At 42.3% G+C, this 24,946-nt stretch overlaps 1 protein-coding gene across 2 annotated transcripts in view; it reads right to left on the reverse strand.

Moving 5' to 3' along the window:
* CLIC5 (chloride intracellular channel 5) overlaps positions 1-24,946 on the reverse strand; it is a 113,145-nt gene that overhangs the window by 47,778 nt on the left and 40,421 nt on the right. For both annotated transcript variants that reach the window (XM_032299589.1, XM_032299590.1), the window contains exons 2-3: positions 7,302-7,411; positions 1,405-1,530 (exon numbers count right to left, since the gene is read on the reverse strand). In XM_032299589.1, the coding sequence (XP_032155480.1) occupies positions 1,405-1,530; positions 7,302-7,411 (236 nt within the window). The remainder of the gene's footprint in view (positions 1-1,404; positions 1,531-7,301; positions 7,412-24,946) is intronic.

A 24,946-nucleotide genomic window follows, 5' to 3' on the forward strand; every position in this document is an offset into this window, starting at 1 on the left:
ATTTAAAGTCTATACTTAACTGCTTCCAATGGGCTTGAGGTGGCTTTCCACTCTCAGTGTGAAAATAAACTGTCTCAATATGGACAGCAAATAATATTTTTAAGGAAGAATGTGTGATTGTTTAAGGATTGATTGGAGCATGACTGGGGTTTTTAATTTTTTAACAGCAATTCACTAGATGAGCAACCTTGGGTAAGTCACTTAATCTCTCCCTGCCCTGATTGTGAAATGAGGTTAATGATAGTACCTACCTTCCAAGGCTGCTAGAAGGACGAAATGAATCACATTAGCTAAGTGCGGTGAATGGTGCCTGACACGAAATGAAGGCTAAGAAAGTGTTGATAAATAAATACAGCTTTAAAATCAATGCAGGATGGTGGTTTTTCACAGTCGAATCCCACTTACTTTACCCACTTGGTACGTCCTGAACCCTTCTTTCTCCTCTCCCCCGATTTTCTTGCCCTGCCTTGTCTCAGCCCTTTATTCTGTTCTGCATGGACAGCCACCAGCGGCTCCCCGAAATTAATCCCTCTAACTCCAGCTTCATGGTCCTCTAGGATACCGGCTTCCCTCAACCTCTAAAGTAGGTCTTAAAAAGGACTCCCCACCTCCTGTGCTTAATCCCTTTCCAGATACCCCACGGAATTCACCACAGGATAGTACCGTACAGGATAAAGTCCATGCCTCACTCTATATGTAGTATTATTTTTCTAGCGTTTTTCAAAAATTGTGATTATTTTAATCCCTGATCGCAGTATTCTTTAATGAACAGGTCTAGCTTTAGGAAATTTTAGAAGTGATCAGTCTTCTTTTTAACTGCTCTTTTCTAACAGTAGCGACATGTCACCCAACAAAAACTTAGAGCTCTCTGGTCTATATGCTCCCTGAAACTGTTTACAAAACAGGAGCTGCTTTCAGTTAGTTTTTCCCTCTGTTTAATTGTGGAGTCAGGCCAGATTTGGTCAGGTATAAGACCCTGGATGTTGTTCGAAGTCACTGGCCTTTCTTGACTTCTTTTCATTCTGGCAGCCTTTCAGCTCTGGTTCTGAAATGAAGGAAACTTATCCCTCACTTCAAGGTCTTCCAAGCAAAGTGAGTTGGAGAGAGGGGGACATACTGGGGCAAGAGAGGTGTGGTGTCCCAGGGCTCCTAAAATCACTCTGTGTAGGTGGGAGTCCCTGGCTCTGCTTCATAGGCCATATCTACTCTTGAGTGGATTTCATGGAGCTGTTCTGAGATTGGCATCCCTCTGAGGGTCCCAGCTCTCCTTTGAAGAGAGGGTCCTATTCTCTGGACTGCTGAGGTTCCTTTGGAAATGCATCTGCTCAAAGTTAACACCAGGTCTTTGTAGATCCAGCATGAACCCTTCCCATTTCAACAGCTCGGAAAGAAACAGATCCTTACTTTTCAGGGGTCAAGGTCTCCTCCAGGAACTCCTCAATCTTATTGACATCTGTCTTCACATCCCCATTGAAGGTCAGGAAGGGCGGGTGTGTGCCGGGGGCTAGGTTGTGCAGGTCGGCTGGCTTTCTGCAGAGAGAGAGCAAGATTCAGGTGTTGGCTTACAGCAGGGTGCTTCCTGTTCTGGGAAACCTAAGATTGATTGTAACTTAGATTCCCTGTGCTATCCAACATGTCTGTCAGGGGAAACAGATTTATGGTGTATGGTGTAGGGCAGGGGAGGTTGGAGGAAGCTCTGAAAGAATGTGATGTGACCTGGAAGTGGGTCCAGTGGAGTCAACCAGAGAAGAACAAGTCAAGGTGAAGGAGTTGAGTGCTGTTGAAAAAGTGGAGAGAATCCAGGAGATTATCTAAGTCAGATCCAAACTTTCATTATCCAGGGTAGAGGTGGGGTTTTGCTTTTAAAAGCTCTTCAGGTCGGGCATGGTGGCTCACACCTGTAACCCCAGCACATTGGGAGGCCGAGGCAGGTGGATCACCTGAGGTCAGGAGTTTGAGATAAGCCTGACCAATGTGGACAAACCCCGTCTCTACTAAAAATACAAAATTAGCCGGGTGTGGTGGCACATACCTGTAATCCCAGCTACCTGGGAGACTGAGGCAGGAGAATTGCCTGAACTGCGGAGGCAGAGTTAGTAGTAATCCCAGAAAATGCCGTCGCACTCCAGTCTGGGCAACAAGAGCAAGACTCGAAAAAAAAGCTCTTTCACTAATCTGCCTAACAAAAATGCACTACACATAATTTCATAATTTAAAATTTAATTAATTAGATCACACTTTTCTTCTAATATATATCTCCAGATACAAAAAAAAATTGAGATTTTGGGCCATCTGATCAAGTTAGATGCTTCTGTTGTGTGTAATTTATATTTTAATATCTAATAACCAATGTCTAACATCGATCGGCCTTGTCACACTCAACAAAATACTTTTCATGAAACAGCCCCTGATATGGCCTTTGGGCAGCCATGAAAATATGCTATTAGATTGAAAACAATTAAATGAAGACATTTGTTTCACAAGTCTTCTTATTGCTAAGATTATTCCTCCACAAACACCAGGTTGGCTACTATCAAGGATTCTGCACCAAGAACCTCCTATTGCTGAGTAAGAAAGTCTTATGATTCAAGCTCCATGAGGCAAAAGACCCAGAACCATGCCTGGCATATAGGAGGCTCTCAGTAGATACATATTTTTAATGGCTACATGAATAAAGCCTGCATTTTTTAGCCACTGGCAGGGACTCATGCCTGTAATCCCACCACTTTGGGAGGCTGACAAGGGGAGAATCGCTTGAGCCCAGGAGTTTGAGACCAGCCTGGGCAACATAGCGAGACCCCATCTTTACAAAAACCATAAAAAAATTAGCTGAGCATGGAGGCATGTGCTTGCAGTCCCAACTACCTGGGAGATTGAAGCAGGAAGATTGCTTGAGCCCAGGAGTTCGAGGCAGTTGTGAGCCATTGATGGCACCTCTGCACTCAAGCCTGGGTGACAGAGTGAGACTCAGTCTCAGAATAATAATAACAACAGCAATAATAATAACAACAACAGAAACTCATACATTTTAAATTTAAAAGTGAGTGATTTTAGCTGCAGAATTAGAAGTCAAACGTTGGTCTGAAATTGGTAAAAACGTCAATCCAGTTATGAAGGCTTTCTGCTTTCAGTTGAACGTGGGGAGAGCCAGGAGGCAACCCCACTGCTGTGGTATTCATGCTCACCACAGTCTACCTTTTACAGTATTTTAACTTAATTCAATCATCCACTATTACTCATCAAATGTGACTATGATGCTTCTAGGTTTAGTAGAAAGAAGTTATTTTTCTTGAAACATTTAAAAATTCTGTTCAACATACATACATCAAAATTCTCCTAGGATTCAGAAATTGTGCCTAGTTTTTAAAATTATGGGGTTACTTAAATATTATCTTAAGTTAAAAACAATGTATTTTCTAACTAAATGCAAATTCTGCTTTCTGAGGGGATTAGAATAGAGCACTTGGTTTATGAAAGTTATTTCTTTTTATAGCAAACTTTGCTGGGCCCAGTAGGATCTTTCAGGTCACACACACACACACACACACACACACACACGTAGGCTACCTGGTGTTTATATATATATGTATACGTATAAAATAGGCAGCAAATTTGGTCCCTAAGAAGACAGAGAGCTCTTTGGTGTGCCTGTTGGTTTCTAGGTCAGACACTTAAAGAAATCTAAGATAACCAAACCAACAGTACATTTCTCCCCCTGGGAAAGAGGAGACCCAAAAGTCCTAAATTACCCAGAAAGAAAGGGTTAGATGATGGAGAAGTGGATGAAAATCTGGAACGCAGTCCCAGTCGGATGAATGAACAATTAATTAACTGAATAATTATTTGAACTTCCTGCCCTTAGCCCACAGCAGTGCTAAATGGCGTTTCTGGTGTGCACTGGGGAACACACTGACTACCTGCAGGAAGGCCAAATGCAATGGGACGGGAAGTGGCCTTGAGTTTGATACGGGTAGGTCCTGTGAATACCCAGGGGTGTGCTTCTGTGTCTGTGCCAGCTGGTCAGAATGCAAGATCAAGAATGGAGCAAAGTGAGGGGAAGAAGGGTTGGTAGATCGGGGAAAATGGGAAAAGGGAGGGTTACACTAAAAAAAAAGAAAATAGTAGGGAATAGGAGGGAAAGTGGTGGCAACTTCCAAGATGGGGCTGGAACATCAGATTCACCCCAAATGCTCTCTCTGAGAATGCCACATTTCTTGTGGGAGTCGGGAGTGGAAAACATTAGACGCAGAAACTGTAAAAAAGTAAACAGTGGGGATAGAGGAGTCTGTAATGAAACAAATTCCTGGCGTAATCAGTTTGGGAGGGGAAGAGAAGAATTTCAATTACTGTGCTACTCCCATGTCACTCCCCAAACACATACACTCTCCAGCTGCATTCTGAGGCACTTGGAACTCAGACAATTGAGACGGAAAGTATTTTTAAAATCTAATTTACGTAGTCTCTGTGTTTACTTTGTGCATGTCCCTCATTTTTGACAGTGAAAGGACATTCTTTATTTGCTCCTGGTTTTTAGAGCTGACACAAGGCAGCAATGTGTGCACTCTTGGTCACCTCTCTGTGGCTTAAAAGATACAGAAATGTGTTGTGTTTGTGGTGGTGCTGGTGGTGGTGGGCTTTCTTCCTGGGCCTGTAAAATGACATTGGGAAGTACTGCCTATGGCCACCGACGCTTAGCTAGAGTTGCAGCCCTCTCTCTTTGTTGACCCTGATTCCGCATTTATAGTTGAGACTACATCATTAGCATGGGATGACATATTGCCAGGTCTGATTTATGAACTAGGTAAGGAGTATTGGTCTCCTTTTCCTTGCTGGATTGCCAGCTCCATGAACCCAGTGATAGTCCTAAGAATAGCCAACACACATGAAGTTCTTGCTGTGAGCCAGGTACAGGACTGATTGCAAATGCTTTACATGGCCTGCCTTGATAAATCCGCACAGTAATCCTATCGATTAAAAAGACACTGTCTTCATTGTACAGATGAGGAAACTGAGGCTCTGAAAAGTTCAAGATTATTCAGTCACTAAAGGGTGGTATCAGGAAAATAAATCAGTTTTCTTAGAAATTAATGTGTGTTGGTGGGTTGGGGAGGGTGGTGGGAAACAGTAAGAAAATTTTCTTATCTGTAAAACTGGAGTGGTACTACTTGCCTGGCCTACGTCAAAGGGGTGTTGCCTGGACCAGATGTGATCACATGAAGGAGGAACCGAAGCATCTGAAGCACACAGGCAGGGGTGGTTCCCTTTCCCACTCCCATCTCCAGCAGACATACAAGTCCTGTCTCACACGTGGCAATCCAAACACCTCCGATTCTCCACGGAAAGAGGCTGCTCTTTCAGAAGTCTCCTGCTTTCTTTAGTTATTGCAGGCACTAATTGCATAGTGGATGCAAGTTCATTTATTTGAAAGATAGTTGAGGACCTATAAAAAGCTGGTTGCTATGGAAGATACAAAGAAACTTAAAACACGATCCTGGTCTGCCCTTGAGGGATTTAAGGTCTCATTTGAAAGACAAAACAAACTTCATAACTAATGTGTTACCAAGAGCATAGTATTTGAACCAAGGAGATGGAGTTTTTAGCCCTCTAATTTCTAGTTGGCACCTTCGGCGAATCATTTAAATACACCTATCTTAGTTTCCTTGTATAAATAACACAGAGAAGTAAGACCTTCTTCACAGGATTATACATGATGTGATTTTTTTTTTAAATGGGAAAGCACTCACCGGTTGTACAGCATTAGGGGTACAGACATCATAACTTGGTGAAACGCTAAATAATGACACAAGGCAACAGCAACATAAGCAACAGGTGCTGGGTGAGTCTGGAGGGAGGCTGGGTTGAGAGGTGTGCTTGGGATTGTGGTGCGGTGGGCATGAGAAGGTCTCACAGAGGGGATGGGGCTGAAGCTCAGCCTGGAGTCAGGGACAAGAAGGAAGAGAGGGGCTATTTTAGACAGAGGATGCAGCTCAGCCAAGGGATGGAGGCTCGAAGGATGAATAACAGCAGAAGGTAGGACAGCCTGACAGAGTAGACAGGTCATGCTGAGAAGCGTTGAGGAAGAGTGCTGGGAAGAAGGAAGGAGAGGACAAATCGGGGCTTTGGATGCATTAATTCAATGGACAATGGAAAGCATCAAAGGTTTTTTGAGCATGAAAGTGGCCTGATTAAAGCGTTATTTTAGGAAGAATAAATAACCTTAGAATCATATAAAGGATGGGTCAGAGAGGAGAAAAGAGAGAGAGAATGTGTGAGTCTGGAAGGATAAAGACCTGTTTGAAGAACAATGAGACCAACGGGGTGACAGCGGTGAGACTTGAATCAAATGTAGGCTTTGAGAATGTAAAAGAGAGTTTGAAGGAAGAGAGACTGCAATGGAATGCTCTAGACTCGGCTACTGATCAACAATGAAGGTGGCAATAGAAAGGAGCAGGAAGTGTTCAGTGGCTAGAAGATAGAAGAAAAAAGGAATTGAGGAAGAGCTTAACTCAAAGGAAAAGGATGAAAGTTGATGTATACAATATTCGACATATATGATAACAGAACATCCAAGTGGAAATATCTAGATGATAGCAGAGCTCTGGGTATAGAATAATTCACATAAAGATGACAGGGAGAATATGCCAAGCTCACCAGGGATGAAGGTAGAAGCAGAAGATGAACACTCAGGGAGTGAGCCTCGAGCTGTTCCACATTTAAACAGGTGGAAGACAGGAAACAGAACACATTCTCTAGGAGTGAAAAGAGTGTGGCTCCTGGTGTTTGTAAGTCATTAAGCTGCACTTTAAAAACAGAACAGTAGTAACTCTCCATCCAGGCTTGTATTCTAGAGCTGTCACACTAAGGACTTCTAAAGGTGGGAGCACAGCATGGGAAAGGGTCTGGATCACAACTCCCTGAAGACTTGGACTCTTACACCTGAAATCCTGCTAGGGTTCCATGGATGGTGGCCTTATTACTACTGAAGTGACTAATCCTATAGTTTTAGGTGTCTGTGCTCATCTGTGTGCTTCAAACACTTAGTTGCATAGCCAATGTCCATTCCTTCCTTCTTCTTTGCTAATCAACAATTGCTAATCAGGGCAGTGAAGTGCTGGGCACCAAGTGAGATGCTCGCCTTTGCAAACTCTCTTGTAGCTAAGGCTGCACCTTGAGACACAGTTCTGGACAATGAAATGTGATCAAGGGGCTGCTGGGAGCCATGGAAGGTTTTTGCCCACCTTCATGGAAGGTTCTCTGTTTGTGCAGCTAAACATACTCCTCATTAATGCAATGCACTTTACCTTTTCAGATCCACAGTGGTGACATTGAACACGACTCCTTTCAGCCAGAGAATCATGAAGAGGCGCTGAGAGAAAGGACAGTTGCCGATGCTTTCCCCATCACTTCCAGCCTGGAAAGAAGAGAACCAGTGTCCTGAGCAGGCAGGTGCAATTAGCAAGGGGAACGTAAGATTGTAACGCCCAAATGAAGGTCTGAGAAGAGCTTACTAAAACCATGTCCCAGCAACTTCAAAGGGCAGTAGCCTGATATTATTCATCTTTGTCTTTTTAATATCCACGGAGGGCAATGGCTAGCACCATGTAAAGGCTCAATAAATACTTGCTTAAATGAACTTGATAATTTTGCAGAATCACAACTTTATGAAATCATAGAACCCTGGCATCTCGGGGTAAAAAGAGACCTGCAGCATCACATAGTCTGACACAAATGACACTGGAATGCCAGCATCTACACTCCCAAGTAAGCATGTAGTCTCTTCTTAAGTATCGCCACTGACCAGTCATTTGTATTAATGTCTCTCAGAGAAGTTCATTCTGAGGATTGCTCTAACAATTAGAAGTGCTTTTCTTTGGTTACCTAGCCAAAATATGTTCCTCTGTAGTCTACCCTCCCCCACCCCTTGGTCCTTGCTCCAGATGGACGTCATGAATACAAATATCTCAGACTTTGATCCCATCTCCCTATATGGAGGATAGTCAGGAAGCTCAATGCTTTAATCAATATACCACTTAGCTGGCTAGTACTTGGCTTTCTCTGTCAATAAACCATTCGTTTGTTAAAGTACCCTTTTATTCAACAAATACATATTGACTATCAGTTATGTGCAAGGCACTGGTAAGAATTGCCCAGGAGATTTAAAATTCCATTCCTCCAAGGAGCTTATGGCCTTCTGTAGGGTGGGCTGGGGGATAAGACAGGAATAAATATAAAAATAGCAACATTATTATTGGGTGTTTTGCACTTCTGTCATTTCATTTCCCCTTCCTCAAAATAGTAGACTTTTTTAGGTCTGAAAAACAAGTCTATCTTTACTACACTTCTGAGTGGGCTGCAGATCCATAAATTTCACAGAGAATTAATTTCAAACAAACATATGAATAAGCAAAAAGTTTGGGGAATCAGTCTCTGTAGAATTCATTTTCATCCGATGGTTTATTGATCCCCCAACAAGTACTCAGAGGAAGAAATAACACTTGCTCCAGACTCTGATGTTGGCTGCCCTGGAAACCATGGTCCCCACAGGTGGCCTGGTAGAGGATTCCACTGACAGGGAGGACATTTGTGGGCCTGGGTACTGAAGACTCCTAAAAAGCTGTAAACAATCCAACCAACATCCAGGAATGGGCCTTACTGAGATTTTTCTTTTTCAAAAGAAAGGGCGAAAACAAATGCATTCCAGTAGCTCAACACACTATTTTCCCCCCTGAGGTTTGTTTTGCTGTGGCATTCAAATGGGGAGGCAGCGATGCCTTCTTTCATACATTAGAACCTAATTGTGCGCTTATTTCTACCTTGCAAATTGCTCCCAGCAGGGACTCAGGTTTATAATGGAAAACTGGAACCTTTGACAGTGTTGGCTGTATGTAATTGCTATGAAATTACAGTTATTTTACCTCCCTTTTAACTACCCCCAAAGCCCCACTCTCTATTCAGTTCTCACTTTTCCCCAGTGCTGGAAACAGACCCACCCCTGAGTCTTGAGAGAGCATGGACTCTGTTATATAAAATGGGAAAGGTAAGAGGGCACAGTGTGGGCGCCACACCTGCCCACAGAGCTTCAGTTACCAATAAAACACACCCAGACAGGTGGCTATCAATTTAATAATAGCTTGGTGCTCACTTGAGTTTATGATGTAAATTCTCCAGGAACTTCTCAAGAAGCACTTGACAGGTACCATGTTCTGAGTACTTTTAGACATCCCAACACAGGAAAAACTCCCCCCAGGGCCAGTTACAGTGGAAGTAACAAGAGGAGAATTGAAAAAAAGCAAAACAAAAGCAGAAGTCAGATCCATATGCTGTTACCTGTTTTCCTCTGGTGGTGGTGGTGGAAGGATAAGGGAACTGAAGGAACTAGCAAAAAGTGGAATTCTCAACTACATAAAAAAATTCATATAATAATATAGTTGACAATAATAACTTATGTCTATATTGTCAGACATTGTTCTAAAGGATTTACATCTATTATTAACTTATTTATTTCTCATGAGAAGCCTGTGAAGTGGGATATTATCAGCTCTTACAAATGTGGAAACTGAAGCACAGAGCGTGAAATAACTGGCCTAAGGTTATCATCGTGGTGAAGTCAGGATGAACCCAGGTGGTCTAGCTAGAGATCCAGTGCCCTGAGCTGCACCCATGGAGCCAGCCTGAGGGTTCAGCGAGGTAACATGTTCTCCTCAAGTGCTGGGAGGGCTAGTGTTGAATTGTATGACATCCTCTGGTCCATGTGCAATCACACCAGGATTATAGGGTGTGGTGTTCTTCATGGCTCCCTACATTTTCATTATGTCTTATTAAGCTTGTATTTAACTATGATTCCAGGTTTAGTAAACAAAAATTGCCAAAGGCAAATAGAAAGGTGTGAGAATTCTACCATTTATGTCCAGTGTCTGGGTGTCCCTCTTCCAGCTTCCTCTATTCCCCTTCGAAATCCAACAGACTTGTGGCCCTAAGTCATTGTTAAACTCATGGGTTAATGTGATGAGCTGTGACAACCACCTGAAACATCAACAGAGAATAACCAGAGGGGGTTCAGTTGGACCCCATACCCTAAAAAGTGTGAGGGAAAACCCAGGTAGACTTTGTTCCAGGGAGATTTTGAGCACTGGGGGCCGGGGACTGGCACAAAAGCAGTGTCCTAGGCTGAATCATGTTCCTCCAAATTCATGTCCCCCCTGGAATGTGTGAATGGGACCTTATTGGGCAACAGGGTCTTTGCAGGTGGAATCAACTATAAGATGAGGTCATATTGGATTAGGATGGGCTCCCAACATGACTGGTGTCCTTATAAGAAGGGGGAAATTTGGACACAGACATGCAGAGGACAAAGTCATGTGAAGATAAAGACAGAGATTGGAGTGACGAAGTATCTACAAGCCAACAAATGCCAAGGATTGGTGGCAGACACCGAAAGTTGGAAGAGACAAGGAAGGATTCTTCCTCGGAGCCTCTGGAGAGAGTCTTGCTCTGCCCACACCTTGATTTTGAGCTTCTGGCCTCCAGAACTGTGAGAGAAGCAATTTCTGCTGCTATCAGCTATACTGTGTATAGCAATCTCTTGGAAACTAATGCAATCAGAGATGTGTCAAAAGGACAATGATATATATTAACAGCTAATGGCAAATTTCCCAAGCAAAATAATAAACAGAATTGCCAGCTATAATCCCAAAGTACTTCCTGTTTCCTAGATATAGTGTATATAACAACTTATTATAAAATATCATATCATATATAATATTCCATATGATAATACCAGTAGTAGTAGCATCATGTAATCACATGTCATATGTTATATGCTGGATACTTCGTATTGTATGCTATTATACAGTTCCTTTCATGCGATCTCTATATATGATGACCTTGGTTCCCTCAAAACATAGCTGATGCTTTATTTGATTTGTCTCCAGCAGCAACAAGCACAGGCACCTCAAACTTACTTCATATTCAGCGCCTGTTTAAATGGAGGCATGTTGAGAGGAGGGTGATGTCCCTCCCTTTTTGTGGCTTGAGAATCTCAAAATGCTCTCACTGGCATTCTGAAAATCAACCTAAAATACCTGCATACACACTACATGCATACATACGTGGCTAGCCTGATTTATGTAGTACGCTAGCTGGAGACTGTGGTTCTAGACCCACCTCTGCCTCTACTTCACCATGTGAATGACCTTAGGTAAGTCACCTCCTCTTGGCCTCAACCATTGCACCTATAACTTCCTGCAATTTTATAAATTCAAGTGGAAAAGTGGAGATTTATTTAAGACCATGGTTCTCAAACTTTTTACTCTCAGAATTCTTTTACGCTTTTAAAGATTATTGAGGATCCCAGAAAGGTTTCGCTTATATGGATGATAGTTATTGATATTTACTGTGTTGTAAGTTAAAGCTAAAACATTTAAATGTTTATTTATTCATTTATATAATTGCTGTAATAAATGTGTTACATATTAACATAAATAACATCTTAACACAAAATAAGTATATTTTCTTAAAACAAATTTAGTAAGAGTGGTGATGTTTCATATTTTTACACAATCTTTACCATCTGGCTTAATAGATTGGCTTCCACATTTAATCTCTTGGTATTTGGTTGGAGTATATGGGCTTTTTGTGGTTGTTGCTGTTTTTGAAACAGCCTTGCTCTGTCACCCAGTCTTGGAGTACAGTGGAGCGATTTCAGTTCACTGCAACTTCTGCCTCCCAGGCTCAAACAATCCTCCCATCTCAGCCTCCCAAGCAGCTGGAACTATGTGAGTGCATGGCACCATGCTCAGCTAATTTTTTAAAACATATTTTTTGTAGAGGTGTGTTTCCCCATTTTGGCCAGGCTGGTCTCAAACTCCTGGGCTCAAGTGATACACCTGCCTTGCCCTCCAAAGTGCTGGGATTACAGGCATGAACCACTGCTTCTATCCTGGTTGAGGTATATGAAGAAAATCCAAGCTATGTCACTGGAAAAGGGAGGAGTATTTTAACAGCCTGTTCAGATAATTGTGGGTATTCTTCTTTAATACCATACTGAATCTCAACACATGGTGGTTTATTAAAGATTGGTAGATCAATAGAATTTGAAACCATATCGGTGAAATTCAGCAAAATCCATTCACCTATCTTGCATTTTGAATGGATCTGTTACCTGCCTACATCATTTTGTAAGATACAAATTTGTTATCTGGAGAAAAACTGTTTCACTGTATAATGCAGATCTCCCAAATGCTATATATTTCATTACAAAATATACAAATATCTCATTCATTAGTATGACCGCTAATCTCATCCAAAAAGTTTATGTATAGGGAAGCTATCAAGTTCATGGTGGCAGAAACCTGCTTTCCAAAATTCTAATTTTCTCTTAAAAACTTGCATTTTATCACTGGCAATAAATACTATCAGCTGCTATCCTTGAAATGACAAGCTCATTTGATTGATATTCTAGAAAATGTCTGACAAATACTGAGTCTGAGTAAGCACAGTGTGTCAGCCAGTTGCTCTTTCAAGTAAAAACTATTTCTTGAGGGAAGCAGCTGGTTCAGCTGGCAACTCAATCACACAATTGCTTTTCCTTCCACAAGCATCATAATTTGGAATGCAGCCAAGGAGCCTATGTGCATTTCCCATTTCATCAACCAGATTCTTTAGAAGACATGTATGCAAGGGTAGAGATTTAATCACATTATATAATTTTTACTGCTTCATCAAGGGCATTCATAATTGATGCTGTTTTTTTTCACCCCCTGAACATGCATGACTGGCTATTACCACTTATACTAGTGTTTGGATTTGTGCTGAAACACCAGTAAACTTACCCACAAAATGCCAATCCCAGAGAGAGAAGCATACCATCTTGATATAACCCTGAAAATAGGTGTGACCTCTTAAAACCCTTGAAAGCCTCTTGGGGACCCCAGAAGTCCATGAACAACATTGGGGAACCATTGTTTTAAGACATTCCATGAACACACCAGGTATGTAGTACTTGACTTCCAGATAATGAAGGGGAAGCTGGTAATTTTCCAAAAGTCACTCGACGTACCCAAGTCCAGAAGTGGAAGGAATCATTCAGAGAGGATCCAAGAAGGAATTGCAGAAAGTGGCCAGATGACATTGAAGCTTGATAGATGTGTTAGTTATCAATTTATTGCCTTACAGCTCCAATGCACCCTTGAATATATGCTCTGTGAGAACAGGAGGAATTTCTTTAAACATTTCTCCTTTAAAGTGAGCACAGAGTTAGCCTTTCTCACCAGGGAGAACTAGAGGAGCCCTGCAGGATGAAAAGGCTTTCTTGCTGACTGTGGTGTGGGCTGGGGGTGGGCAACATATCTGTGAGGGCATGCAGTAGAGCCATCCCAGCTACAGGCACAGCATGCAACCCCCCTGGCACCTCATTGCCTTTGCCTGGCAATAACCTTTCCATCATTCTTGATACAGAAACCAAAGTCCCCATTAAGCCTACATCCAGCCAGCCTATGGCCAGGGTGTCCACACAGATTGGTCACTCCCTTTGTAAGCCCCATGCGTCCTGAAGGCCTTCCCCACTGACACCTGGATCCTGCTCCACGCTGTACCAATGCTGATTGCCTGCTCGCTGCCTGGACTCTGGGGAATGGCCTATTGATTGCCCAGCAACTCCTGGCCAGCTCTGGCCTGACCAAACTAGTGAGCTTCTGTGCCAAGTTCTGAACCACTTCTGAGTTTCTCCTTCCCCGGCTCCTCTCCCTCAGCCCTTATAAGTTTCCTTATAAGTCATGGTTACTCTTTTATCATAGTTAATACTTCATGTTGAATTTCTCCTGTTTAACCTACTGTGTGGTTTTCCACTCCTAATTGGACCCAGGCCACATCAGAGACTTAAATGTCTGTTATTTCAAAATGTAAGATTTTCATGACCTTCGACGTCTTTAAAAACCTGGCAAGGTTAAGTCCTGGATGAGGTATTACAAAATAAACCTCAGTTTTCTCAAGAAAGATAATTAAGTCACCATTTACGTCACATTTTCACTTTTTGTTACTGACACCCATGAAACTTGTCCCTGAGGATTCAAGTGATTAAATAATTTTGTTAAATGTATAGGTAAAAATTATACAACAGTACGGTTGTAACTGACCTCAGGAATGATATTCTCCAGCTCTTTCTTTTTACTGGTAAAGAAATAGTCCTACAAAGGTTAAATGGATTGCCCATGGTTGCACAGCCTGTTCCCATAGCAGAATCAGGGCTCTAACTCCTGACTCCTAGCTCTGAGCATATCATGTTGGCTGTCATCTTCCAGAAAAGAGTGGCAAAGTGGCAAAGGCCACATGAAGAGGACTTTCTTTAAACACAATAACTCATCTAAACTGTTTAGACAAAGAGCTTTCCTTTATCATCATATTTCCAGCTGCCCATTTTTTTAATTAGTGTAAGCCAGACAACATTCCTAATTGTGACCATTTTTTAAATACCACATGGAAGACTTCAATTAGCAGGGATGGGACTTGGTGGTCGGTAATCCACATGAGGATAGAGAGTTCTGCCCTTGAAGAAATCAGCATTCCCTTTCTCAGAAGCCGCAAAAGGCCTAATTCACTGAGGTCACTTTTCATTCAAGAAACAGGTAACAGGTATACATTTGAGGCTACAGAGATCCTCAACATTTAGCTAAAGTTGAACATCTAGGCTGAATCAGCTCTATGTGGACTGCTACCTACCTCTACGATGTGATATAAAGATTTCTAGGTGCATTGGTCAGAGTTTTCCAGAGACAACCAACACAATATGTATGTATGTGTGTGTGTATAGATATATATGTACATATATACATATGTACATATATACATATGTACATATATACATATATATAAATATATATACACACATATACATATCCTATTATAACTGCTATATATGGAGAAACACATATACATCTTATCTTTATAGAATAAATTATAATAACATAATATTATATATAACATATGTTAGCAGGGGTGTGGAGAGAGAGAGAGAGATTTATTTTACAGAATTGGCTCACACAGCTGTGGAGGCTTGGGTAGGCCAGTAGACTGGAGCCCCGTGGAAGAGCTGCAGTGTGAGTTCAAAGGCAGCCTGCTGGCAGAATTCCCTATTCTTCAGAGGGGGTTAGGCTTTTGTTGTCTGAGGCCCAACCACACTATAGAGGGCAATCTGCTTTACTTTCTTATTTTAAGGTTAAGGTCATCCAAAAAAACACCTTCACAGAAGCATCCAGAATAATGTATTAACAATATCTGGGCACTATGGTCCAGCCAAGTTGATGTATAAAATTAACCATTACAGCTGAAGTATATAACATTTTACTTGATCCAGGTAATCTATTAATTCAGTATCTATTATCTGCACCTTAGCTTACTAGGTGGTTTTCTCAACAATTGAATATAGTTGTATACATATCCCCTCCCAAAAGGACTTGTAGGCTCCAGATTTACCGGGCTCCTCGGTTTATGCCTCTAAGCCAGCAGGGTCCAGTGGTGCCTTTGATGCATAACTAGCCTGGTCTGATGGTGGCTTGAGCCCAAGGCTGCCTACAACTTGGTGTGTTGCACAATGCCACCGTGTTCACTGTGCTGGGGGGTGTCCGTCTTCAGCCTGCCTTGAGCTTTACGTCCATCCGCCACTGAGTGTATGTTCACCCTCTGTGCTTCACACACTCTGAGAAAGAACTGCCCTTTCCAACTCAACAGCACTGCCCCTTCTCCAGCCCCTTCTTTCTACTCCCACATGGTTTCTTTCCTATTCTTTCATGTCCCACTATTTGAATAAATGAATAGATTTCTTTTAAACCTCTTGCCAGCACTGCTTCTGTTTAACAACTTCTGAAATTGTTCTCTTTCAATCTCTTCCTGGGTTAATCAATTCCTTTTCTCCTTTGTGTCTTCATCCTACCTGATATTTATCTTACAGCTAAAATTTTCGACTATCCTTTCTTCTTAAAGCTTAGCCATCTGCAGCCTCCTTTGCCATTTGGTGCCTCTTAGAGGGCAGGGACCAGCTTCACAGGCGGGCAGTCTGTGCAGTCTCATGGGGCCCCACACTTGGTTTAACACTCTGCTGTTGCTACCCTGAAATTCTTAATAATTTTGGAGCAAAGGATCCCTCATTTTTGTCTGGCAGTAGGCACTGCATATTATGTACTGGCTCTGCATGTGGCCCCTTATTCTTCTTGCTGACACCGTCCTCTTTCTGACATTTGCCCTCTCTGCTCACCACTCTTCCCCTCCATGCTTGGTGTTCTTTGGAGAACTTATCTACTCCTAAGAATGTGATTGTCCTTCCCAAGTCAGCAATTACTCTGGCTTCTAGGCCTATAAACATGCTACTTACCCTAAGTTTTTTTTTTTTTTTTTCTTTCTTTTTTTTTTTTTTTTTTTTTTTAATAAAGGCAGAAAGGAGAGTCAGAGAAGGAAAGAAAACAAGGGAAAATGTTGAAAGACTGTAGGGCTTGCTTGGTTCAAGTCTTCCTTCTTAGCCGCACCACCTAGCCTATCTCACTCCAATATTATATGTTATTCTAGAATTTGCCTCATTTCAATTAAATATCTCACCAGTTGCTAGACACTTGAGGTTTTCTTATGAATAAGAGTCAGACAATATGCCTTGTTATTACTATTTTTTAAAACTAAATGATCTGCCCTTCCAATAATCTAGTTGCCATGCTCCATTAGCATGAATGTGACTCAGTGATTTGTTTTATTTATCTACTCTCAGAACCCAGTAAGTGCTCAAGAAATGTAAGTTTTATGACCTTGGTATGTCTTCCAAGTGATTTCACCAATCTTGGGAAAGCAGAACGGCTCTCATATCTTAATATTATAAACCTGCAGCATGCCTTGGGAGAGCCCAAAGTTCATACTCTCTGCCTCTAAGTTTGGCCGTTTCTGTGCACTAGCCCAGGTGTAATATTTAACAGCTAAATTCCATTGCAGTAGAGGCAGGTTTCAGTCCTCAACTTCACAGCATACTGTGGTACAGTGTTAAGGCTATTGTATAGACTCATGCAGACCTGGGTTTAAATTCCTGTCCTGCCACCAACCAGCAGAAAAAAATGTCTGCAGCACTATTTCCAATCCCATATGCCCTCCAGAACCTTTCCACTGTTCAAGATAGAGGTGGAGTCCACATTTACTTCTTTTTAAAATAGGATAAGTCTTTGTGGTTGCCTGGATACATGGAATATGATAGAAGTGACACAATGTGTGGCTTCTGAGATTAAGTAATAGAGGTGTGATACAGTTTCTGCCTGTCTCTCTCCCTGTCTCTTTTGGGATGCTTGCCCCGGAACCCAGCCACCATGTTGTGAGGAAGCCCAGGGTACACGAAGAGGTTCTCTGTAGTGTTCCAGCTAATAGTCTCAGCTAAGTTTTCAGCTGACAGGTTGCCTCAACAACCAGACAAGAGAATAAATGATATTTCAGATTATTCCAGCACCCAGCTTTTGAAGTGTCCCAAATGATACCTAGTGAAGTAAAATTAGCCATTCTAAACCAAGCCCTGGCCAAACTGCAGGTTTGTGAACAAAATAAATATTGTCATTGTTTAATACCGCTAAGTGTTGGACTGGTTTGTTACTCAGCAGACAACTCACATACATACTTAGGCTCAGGTCCCTTATCTTCAAATTGGTGGTAGAGTTGTTATATAATTGGATGACAATATGTATAAAACATATAGTATTTATTTTATACATTTACAGCTATTATCATTATGGCCACAGAAGACAAACATTTAGCAAGAGCTGTTAAACACATTGTTTAGGAAATGCTATGCCTTGGTGAAGAGTCAATAGACCTCTCTTTGATGGCACAAAAGTTCAACAATACCTGGGTGTTCAGTGTTCTGTGTATGTAGCAATAAATTCAACAAGGAAAGCAAATACAGGAAGAACTACAGCTACTATTCATTGGCCAGAGGAGAGTGTTCCTAAACTAGGTCAGTCATGAATTTACTATGAAGGGAGAGAGGAGAAAGTGACTCATGTTTGGTTACCTGTTGGTACAATATAGCTACATGCATGTCTGTTTTCTACAAGATGACTGAATTTCTGTGCAAAGCAACACCCTCCAACCAATCACTTTTCTCGAGAGTCAAAGATGAGAAGGGCTGGGACCCAAGGAATATAGATGGATGAAGCTGAGGGATCAGGTCTCGGACATATTCCTGAAAGTTTTCTATTGAAATTTACTAAAATCCTTGTGTTCTCCCAACATCAAGAAAAATGTGTCACAAATATTTAAGGTACTGTCGCCCCATTCTTCAGTCCTGATTATGGCTCTCAATGCTTGGATCAGGAAAGCTGAAAGCTGGAATTCTTCCACCTCAGAAATGTACCAAAACACAGGAAACCAAAGAGCGATACAAATCTATAGCCTAACTCCCTTGTACATTGGTTTAATTTGAAGAACAGGTCTCCTCATTTAAGCCTTCTTTGGAGATCCCCATCCTAATGGAGGAAACATGATTTCCACTTACTGAGGCCAATGTCAAAAGCTTTGCTTTCCTCCTTTGACATATTTTTATTTGTTATCCAAGATGCCATGGACATTAATTTCAGCTCTTGATCATGAATCCATTTCCCCTACATTTAAGGAATAAGCCTGCAATTCCTATAATATTCACACCAAACAAGCGCATCTTGACACTGAGCTCTGCTACTCCTACCAAGGTTGGTGTTTGGGATCGTGAGATAGCTGAGATTCCTCAGTTATTACTCATCTTCCCTTCTGTTCTAGTTGTCTGAATGTTGAGTTTTGAATATAGCCTCTTAATAGGATAAGCTGGTCTGGAAAGACTTTAGAGAGATCCTAAAATCTGCCATCCCAGCTCTCTGTTGGCTTCAGTAATCACTCATCCCTCCCAAAGTCTAATATGACAAATGAAAAGCTTATGACATTAAAATGAAACCTGAGTCATGAGGTTTATTAATGAGGGTCATGTACATCTGAGAACTTATGAAAAAAGTGTTTGCAAAATTACTAGTTTATAACATGTTGACAAATACGTTTTTAGTGCTTGAAATTTCCACTCAACTAAGCATTTTAAAAACTGGAATGTCCAGGTCCCACGCTCAGATATTCTGATTTAATTAGTCTGGGGTATGGCTCAGACATCAAAATTCTTTTCCCTCAAAGTTCTCAAGGTGATTGTAACGTTCAGTTAGGACTGACAACTTCTGACCTAGTGGTGCTCACAGTGGGAGACGTTCAACAGGATGACCAAAGGAGCTTGTTAAAAAATAAACAAGCAAAGAAACAAATGAGCTCCCTGGTCCCCCTGCAGACACGCAGAATCAGAGTCTCTGGGTTTGGGACATGTGTGACAGGCTGGACCAAGCACCGACATAGCACTTGGACATTGTCTCTCCCTCCTCTTTTTGTTTCCTTTTTCCTTATCTAAACTGGAAACTCCTTCACGTCCTGGCCCCACTCCTACTTCCCACCCCATTTGTACACTGTTCTTCTTCTTCCTTTTTTTTTTTTTTTGAGGCAGAGTTTTGCTCTTGTCGCCCAGGCTGGAGTGCAGTGGTACAACCTCGGCTCACTGCAACCTCTACTTCCCAGGTTCAAGTGGTTCTCCCTGCCTCAGCCTCCGGAGTAGCTTGGATTACAGGCACCCGCCACCACACCCAGCTATTTTTTTTGGATTTTTAGTAGAGATGGGGTTCCACCATGTTGGCCAGGCTGGTTTCGAACTGCTGACCTCAGGTGATCCACCCACTTTGGCCTCCCAAAGTACTGGGATTACAGGCATGAGCCACTGCGCCTGGAATTTCTATGCAGTTCTTCCAGACCTCCCATCCTCACACAGGCCCTGAAGGAAGTGCACCATTTTGAGTTGTTAGGGGAACGGAGAGCATATTTTGGATAAAGACATCTGGAGAACCTCAAGTCAGTGCAGCCATAAACAAAACCAAGAGCTTCATGCGCCCACTGATGTTTTTGTGGTTGCGTCTCCACACAGAACTCTTAAGTTCTGCCAGGTGGGCCTTCCCTGAGGCAGACAGAGTGTGTCATGATCAGGTACAGAAACTAGCCACTGGGCTCAAGTCCTCACGTGGTCAACCACAGGCCTATGTATCCAACCACATTCGCTCTCTCCAGCCACTTTCCTCTAATCAGCTGTGGTGAAAATCGTGGCTTCTTCAAAAACGTAGAGTCCTCATAAGGTACTGTTTGGGGATTTCCTGGCTATGTGGAGTACCAGCAGGCTTTTATTTCCACTCTCAACCATATGCAGGCACTTGGCCACTTGGGCAGGGTGGATCTACACAGTGGGATGTGCATCTTCACCAAGGGCTGGCTTGGTGCCAGAGACTGAGGATGTAGTGATGTAGTGATGAATGGGACATGGTCCCCCTCTTGAGAAGCTGTTATACAACAGAGGCAGCAAAAGGCAAAGAAATGATGGCCAGGTCATCACTGAAGTCCAGTAGTGGTAGAGCATGGGTTGAATGGGAACAGAAAGGAGCCCACCTAAGGGTTCAGGGAAGGATTTGGAGGAAGCAATGATGCCTAAGATGAGCCTCAAAGGTAAGAGAGTTTATTCAGGCAAAGTGGTAGGTAAGGCCATCCAGGCAGAAGCACATGCCTGGAGGCTAGATTGCACAATGCAGGTATATTAGGCTGTTTTTGTGTTGCTGTAAAGAAACACCTGAGAGCGGGTACTTTATATTGAAAAGAGGTTTAACTGGCTCACGGTTCTGCAGGCTGTGCAAGTGTGGTGCCAGCATTTGCTCAGCTTCTGGTTAGGGCCTCAGGAGGTTTATGATCATGGTGGAAAGCAACATGGGAGCAGGCACTTTCCATAGCAAAAACAGGAGCAAGACAGAGAGAGAGGAGAAACCAGCCTCCTTTAAACCACAGCTCTCCTGTGAACTATCAGAGTGAGAACTCACTCGTTACCACAGAGAGAGGACAAAGCCATTCAGGAGGGAACCACCCCCATAACCCAAACACCTCCCACCAGGCCCTTCCACAAACACTGGGAATCACATTTCCAAATGAGATTTGGAGGGGACACACATTCAAACCATATCAGCGGGTGTGCAGGGAATTGCAAGCAGTAGATCTTGTTCATGTTCTATCAGGAAAACCCATGCAGGAATTCTCCAGTTCCCTTTCTTCCTCCATTCTGAGGACCGCAGCCCAGTTACAATCAAAGCCACAAGGCAGTGAAATGCTCATCTTCTAGGGTCTCTGTGTCTCCCCGATCTGCCATTTCCACCAGCATGGGTCTCTAAACCCCTCAGTCACCCTTGGCCAGCATGCCTCTCCTCACTTGTATCTCTCAATGCCAACTCTGAAACCATTCACATTTAAGTATGAATTGCTGATAACTGCTAAGCACTTATTCCTCCTGTGGTACTTTTATTTGTCACAGCCCAGATATAAGTAAGGAGATGAAGCTTCAATGGTGGGGCTGCAGCATCCTCCCGAAAGTGATGAAAGAACTGGGAGAGAAGGAAGAAGGGCAACAATAGCTTCCTCGAGGTCCTAAAACCAGGCATTTAGGTTTTTACATATTACCCCTTACGTGAGATCCTGCTAACTTTGTTACTCCTGCAGCGCTGAAAGACTAGCTTACAAAACCGGTGTCCCCGACCAAAGGGCAGGCACTCTTATTCCAAAGTTGCCTGAATTTCCATTTAAAATTCTCTATTTAAAATGACCTCAAGGCTGGTTGGAAGGGTAAGACTTCAAAAACAACACCACATTTCTTTTTAATTAATTAGAGGCAGATGACTACAGGAATGTTTTAGCTTTGCAGTTAACATGACTGCTATGAATTTGGAATAGTGACATCTTCCTATACTTGTGCAGTAAGATCTTTGATAGCAAGAATGTTTGGAGAAGCAGGATGTTCCATGGTGAATTGAATTCCCTGGGTAGCCCTTTAAGCGAAACAGGGCAATGTAATAAAAAGCAGAAAATCAAGAGTCCTGCGTTCCAGACCTAGCTTGAGCACAAAGAATTGTGTGATCTGGGGCAAGTAATTTCTCCTCTTTGGACCTTCATCTTGTTATTTGTAAAGTGGATAAATTAGAAAAGATGGTCTTGAAAGAAGCTCTATTCGTAAACTGTAGCTAGGAGAAGGTGAAAGTCATTAAATCTTTTATTTGCATCTAAGAATTCTAATGGCTGAATAGAGACTCCACAAGCTACTACAGCGCTCTCTCCTAGCACCGTGGGTGGCTCACAGCATGGAATGGATAAATGTTTGCTGAGAAGATGAAAGAGCTTGTAGACTAGCATTTTATCCTAAAAACACAGGTAACTGGGTCTGCAGGGGAGGGGCCAGCACCCTATATTGCAAGGAAAATCAGGCCATAAAAAAGAACCACCTGTGACCACCTTTGCCAGCTGCTTCAGAGATCCACCTTCTCACAGCTTCCCTCTAGCATCTTTCCATAGTATTTTCAGCACCTTACTTTAAAAAGCCATTGAAGAAGCATCCTTTTTTGGAAGGCTGTCCCCAACCCCCCACCCCTTCCTGCTTTGTCCAACTCCTTCAGACTAGGGCAGCTGAGGTCCAACGACTTTGGATGACTTTTCCAAGGTCACATAGACCATCAGTAGGGTGTGGAGTTTGCTATTGAATGGAGATGACTGAAATCTCAGTCAAAATCGTCGTGGTAATTTAGACATAATCATGAAAGATAGGAGAAACAGAACTGAATCCTTCAGAAAATCATCTTCAGAGAGACATTTCTGCTAAGCCTTGCTTATCTGTCATTTTATTTCCTTAAAAGAGTAAACTGCTGAGGCAGAGGAAGAAAAAGTCTGTCTGGTTATTGTAGGGTATGGGTTCTCATCAAGGTATTTTTTTAATTGTGGAGGATTTACTCAGGTTAAAGTCAGAAAGCCACATTCCTACTGCAGCCCCTGAGCTCCAGGGGAAGGATAGAAGGGAAGCTGTGTAGCTGTCCCTTCTCACCATGTTCCTTCTTTTCCCCATGAGGGTGATTGGGGGGATTAGAGGATATAACGCATGTAAAATGGGGGCACAGTAACTGGCAGAAAGCACTCAGCACATCTGCCATCTTCAAGATCACTCCGCCCTCTGGACCCATTCCTCCTTCCTTCCTCCCTCTCCCCACCCACAACCAGCACACTGAAGGTCACAGGTCTGAGGAAAGTCTTTCTCTGCCACTGTCCAACAGGAAATGTGCCTCCCAGCCAAGTGCCCCCATCACGTGGGCCCGCCCAACGAATTCCTTTTGAGCTCCTATAGAACTTACTGTGAAGACTGTAGTTAGTCCTGGATGATTGTATCTTCTGCTTTAGAAAGGAGCTTTGAAAACAGCCTGACAGTTACAGACAAAAACTAAACCAGAAAAAGAATACCCAATTTCTTTTTCTCAGCTTTGAAAAAAATCAATTTGAACTTGCTTCTGGGTGAGTTATATGTTCAAGCTCAGGCTGAGTTGTAATTGGAAAGGAGTCTGTCTTTTATAATCTCCAGGCCAAAAGGGGAAATGAAAATCTTTTTCAAATGGCAGACTAAGGCAGGAAATGTTCTCTTTATTGTACTCCCATAAAAAAGTAAACCTCCCCAGTAATTATACCACACACACACAATAGTCCAGGCCCTCACCCAGGAAGCCACAACCTGAGACGAAGGAGTCAGTGGTTATTTTCAAAAAGGGAATTTTTCCAAGCCCTACCATATTTTCTTTCACAATTTCTTTGCAGTTACAAGAGACGGATTGCCCACCCTGCTTTTCTGCCTGACCGGAGGGAGTCAGACGACCTGCATACTGCCGTCAGTTGTTCTGCAAAATGAATGTGCCCTTGCGCAAGTCATGGTCTCAGTCTGGCCTTCTGCACCCTTACCTATGAAATGAAGGGGCAACCAGATAATGCTTAGACCTAAATTCTCTGCTTGTCTTTAGGCTCACTTGTCAATTGGGCACAAAGGATCCCTGCTTATGAAAAGCTCTAATGTAAATTCTCCACTTTATGTCTAGTAGAAAAAACTGAAAGTGGCCATTATAGAAATACAAAACTGTCCCATTGGTAGATTCCAAAATAAATGAGGTGCAGAAATTGTTCTTTTCTTCTACTGGATCCTTTCTGTAAGTCTCAGAATTTGATATGATGCTCTTGGGGCATTCAAGTTCACAAGCACAAAAAGAACTATATTTTGGCAACCACATTCTAATACTACTATCCACAGAGGGGATCCCTTAAATCAGCCATGTGAAAATGCATTTCCAGTCCTAGCAGAGATTGTTCCAGCCATAGGTCTGGAGGAGAAGTGTAGGTAATCATTGACAATCAACAAAGCATGTCGCTTGTATCTTTATTTAGTTTGAAGGTACCAAACAGGATAGTTGCACTTGTTTTTTGAAAAATTATACTATGGTTATCTCATCTCCACCCCAAGCCCCACCAAACTATTTCTATTATCGTAAGCCAGGATGAGCAAAAGTACCAACAACTTTCCTTCACGTACAAGACCTATCTAAGGAAGGAAGCCTGCTATTGTTGGACTGTGTTTAGAACAGATGTTGTTATGTGATGACCTTCAAGCATTAGTGACGGATAGTCTTCTAGATCCTATCTAATGTTTAGGATCAGCCCCTTCACATGATTTTTTGATGGAGGCTTGGGAATTGCAAAGAAGCATTGCAACTTGTACTTCACCTCCCAATTATTGAAGGAGGCTGCTGGAAACATGATATAGAAAATTCTGAGGTCTCAACTATGATTAGCAGGACAGAATGTAAGCATTATTTGGTGATGACATGTTTTATTTATAAAGTCAACCTTAGATGCAATTCTGCTGGCTCTTCTACACAGAGAAGAGGCCTGCTGAAGAATTAAAAGATATGAACAAAGCTAAAATGAGAAGCATACTTTTCCTTTATGTCTTCCCAGTTAGCTCTTATGCACCTTTCTGCAAGATGAT

Source organism: Sapajus apella, unplaced genomic scaffold (assembly GCF_009761245.1).
Source record: "Sapajus apella isolate SASKATOON/1434 unplaced genomic scaffold, GSC_monkey_1.0 scaffold41, whole genome shotgun sequence".
NCBI classification, from domain to species: Eukaryota; Metazoa; Chordata; class Mammalia; order Primates; family Cebidae; genus Sapajus; species Sapajus apella.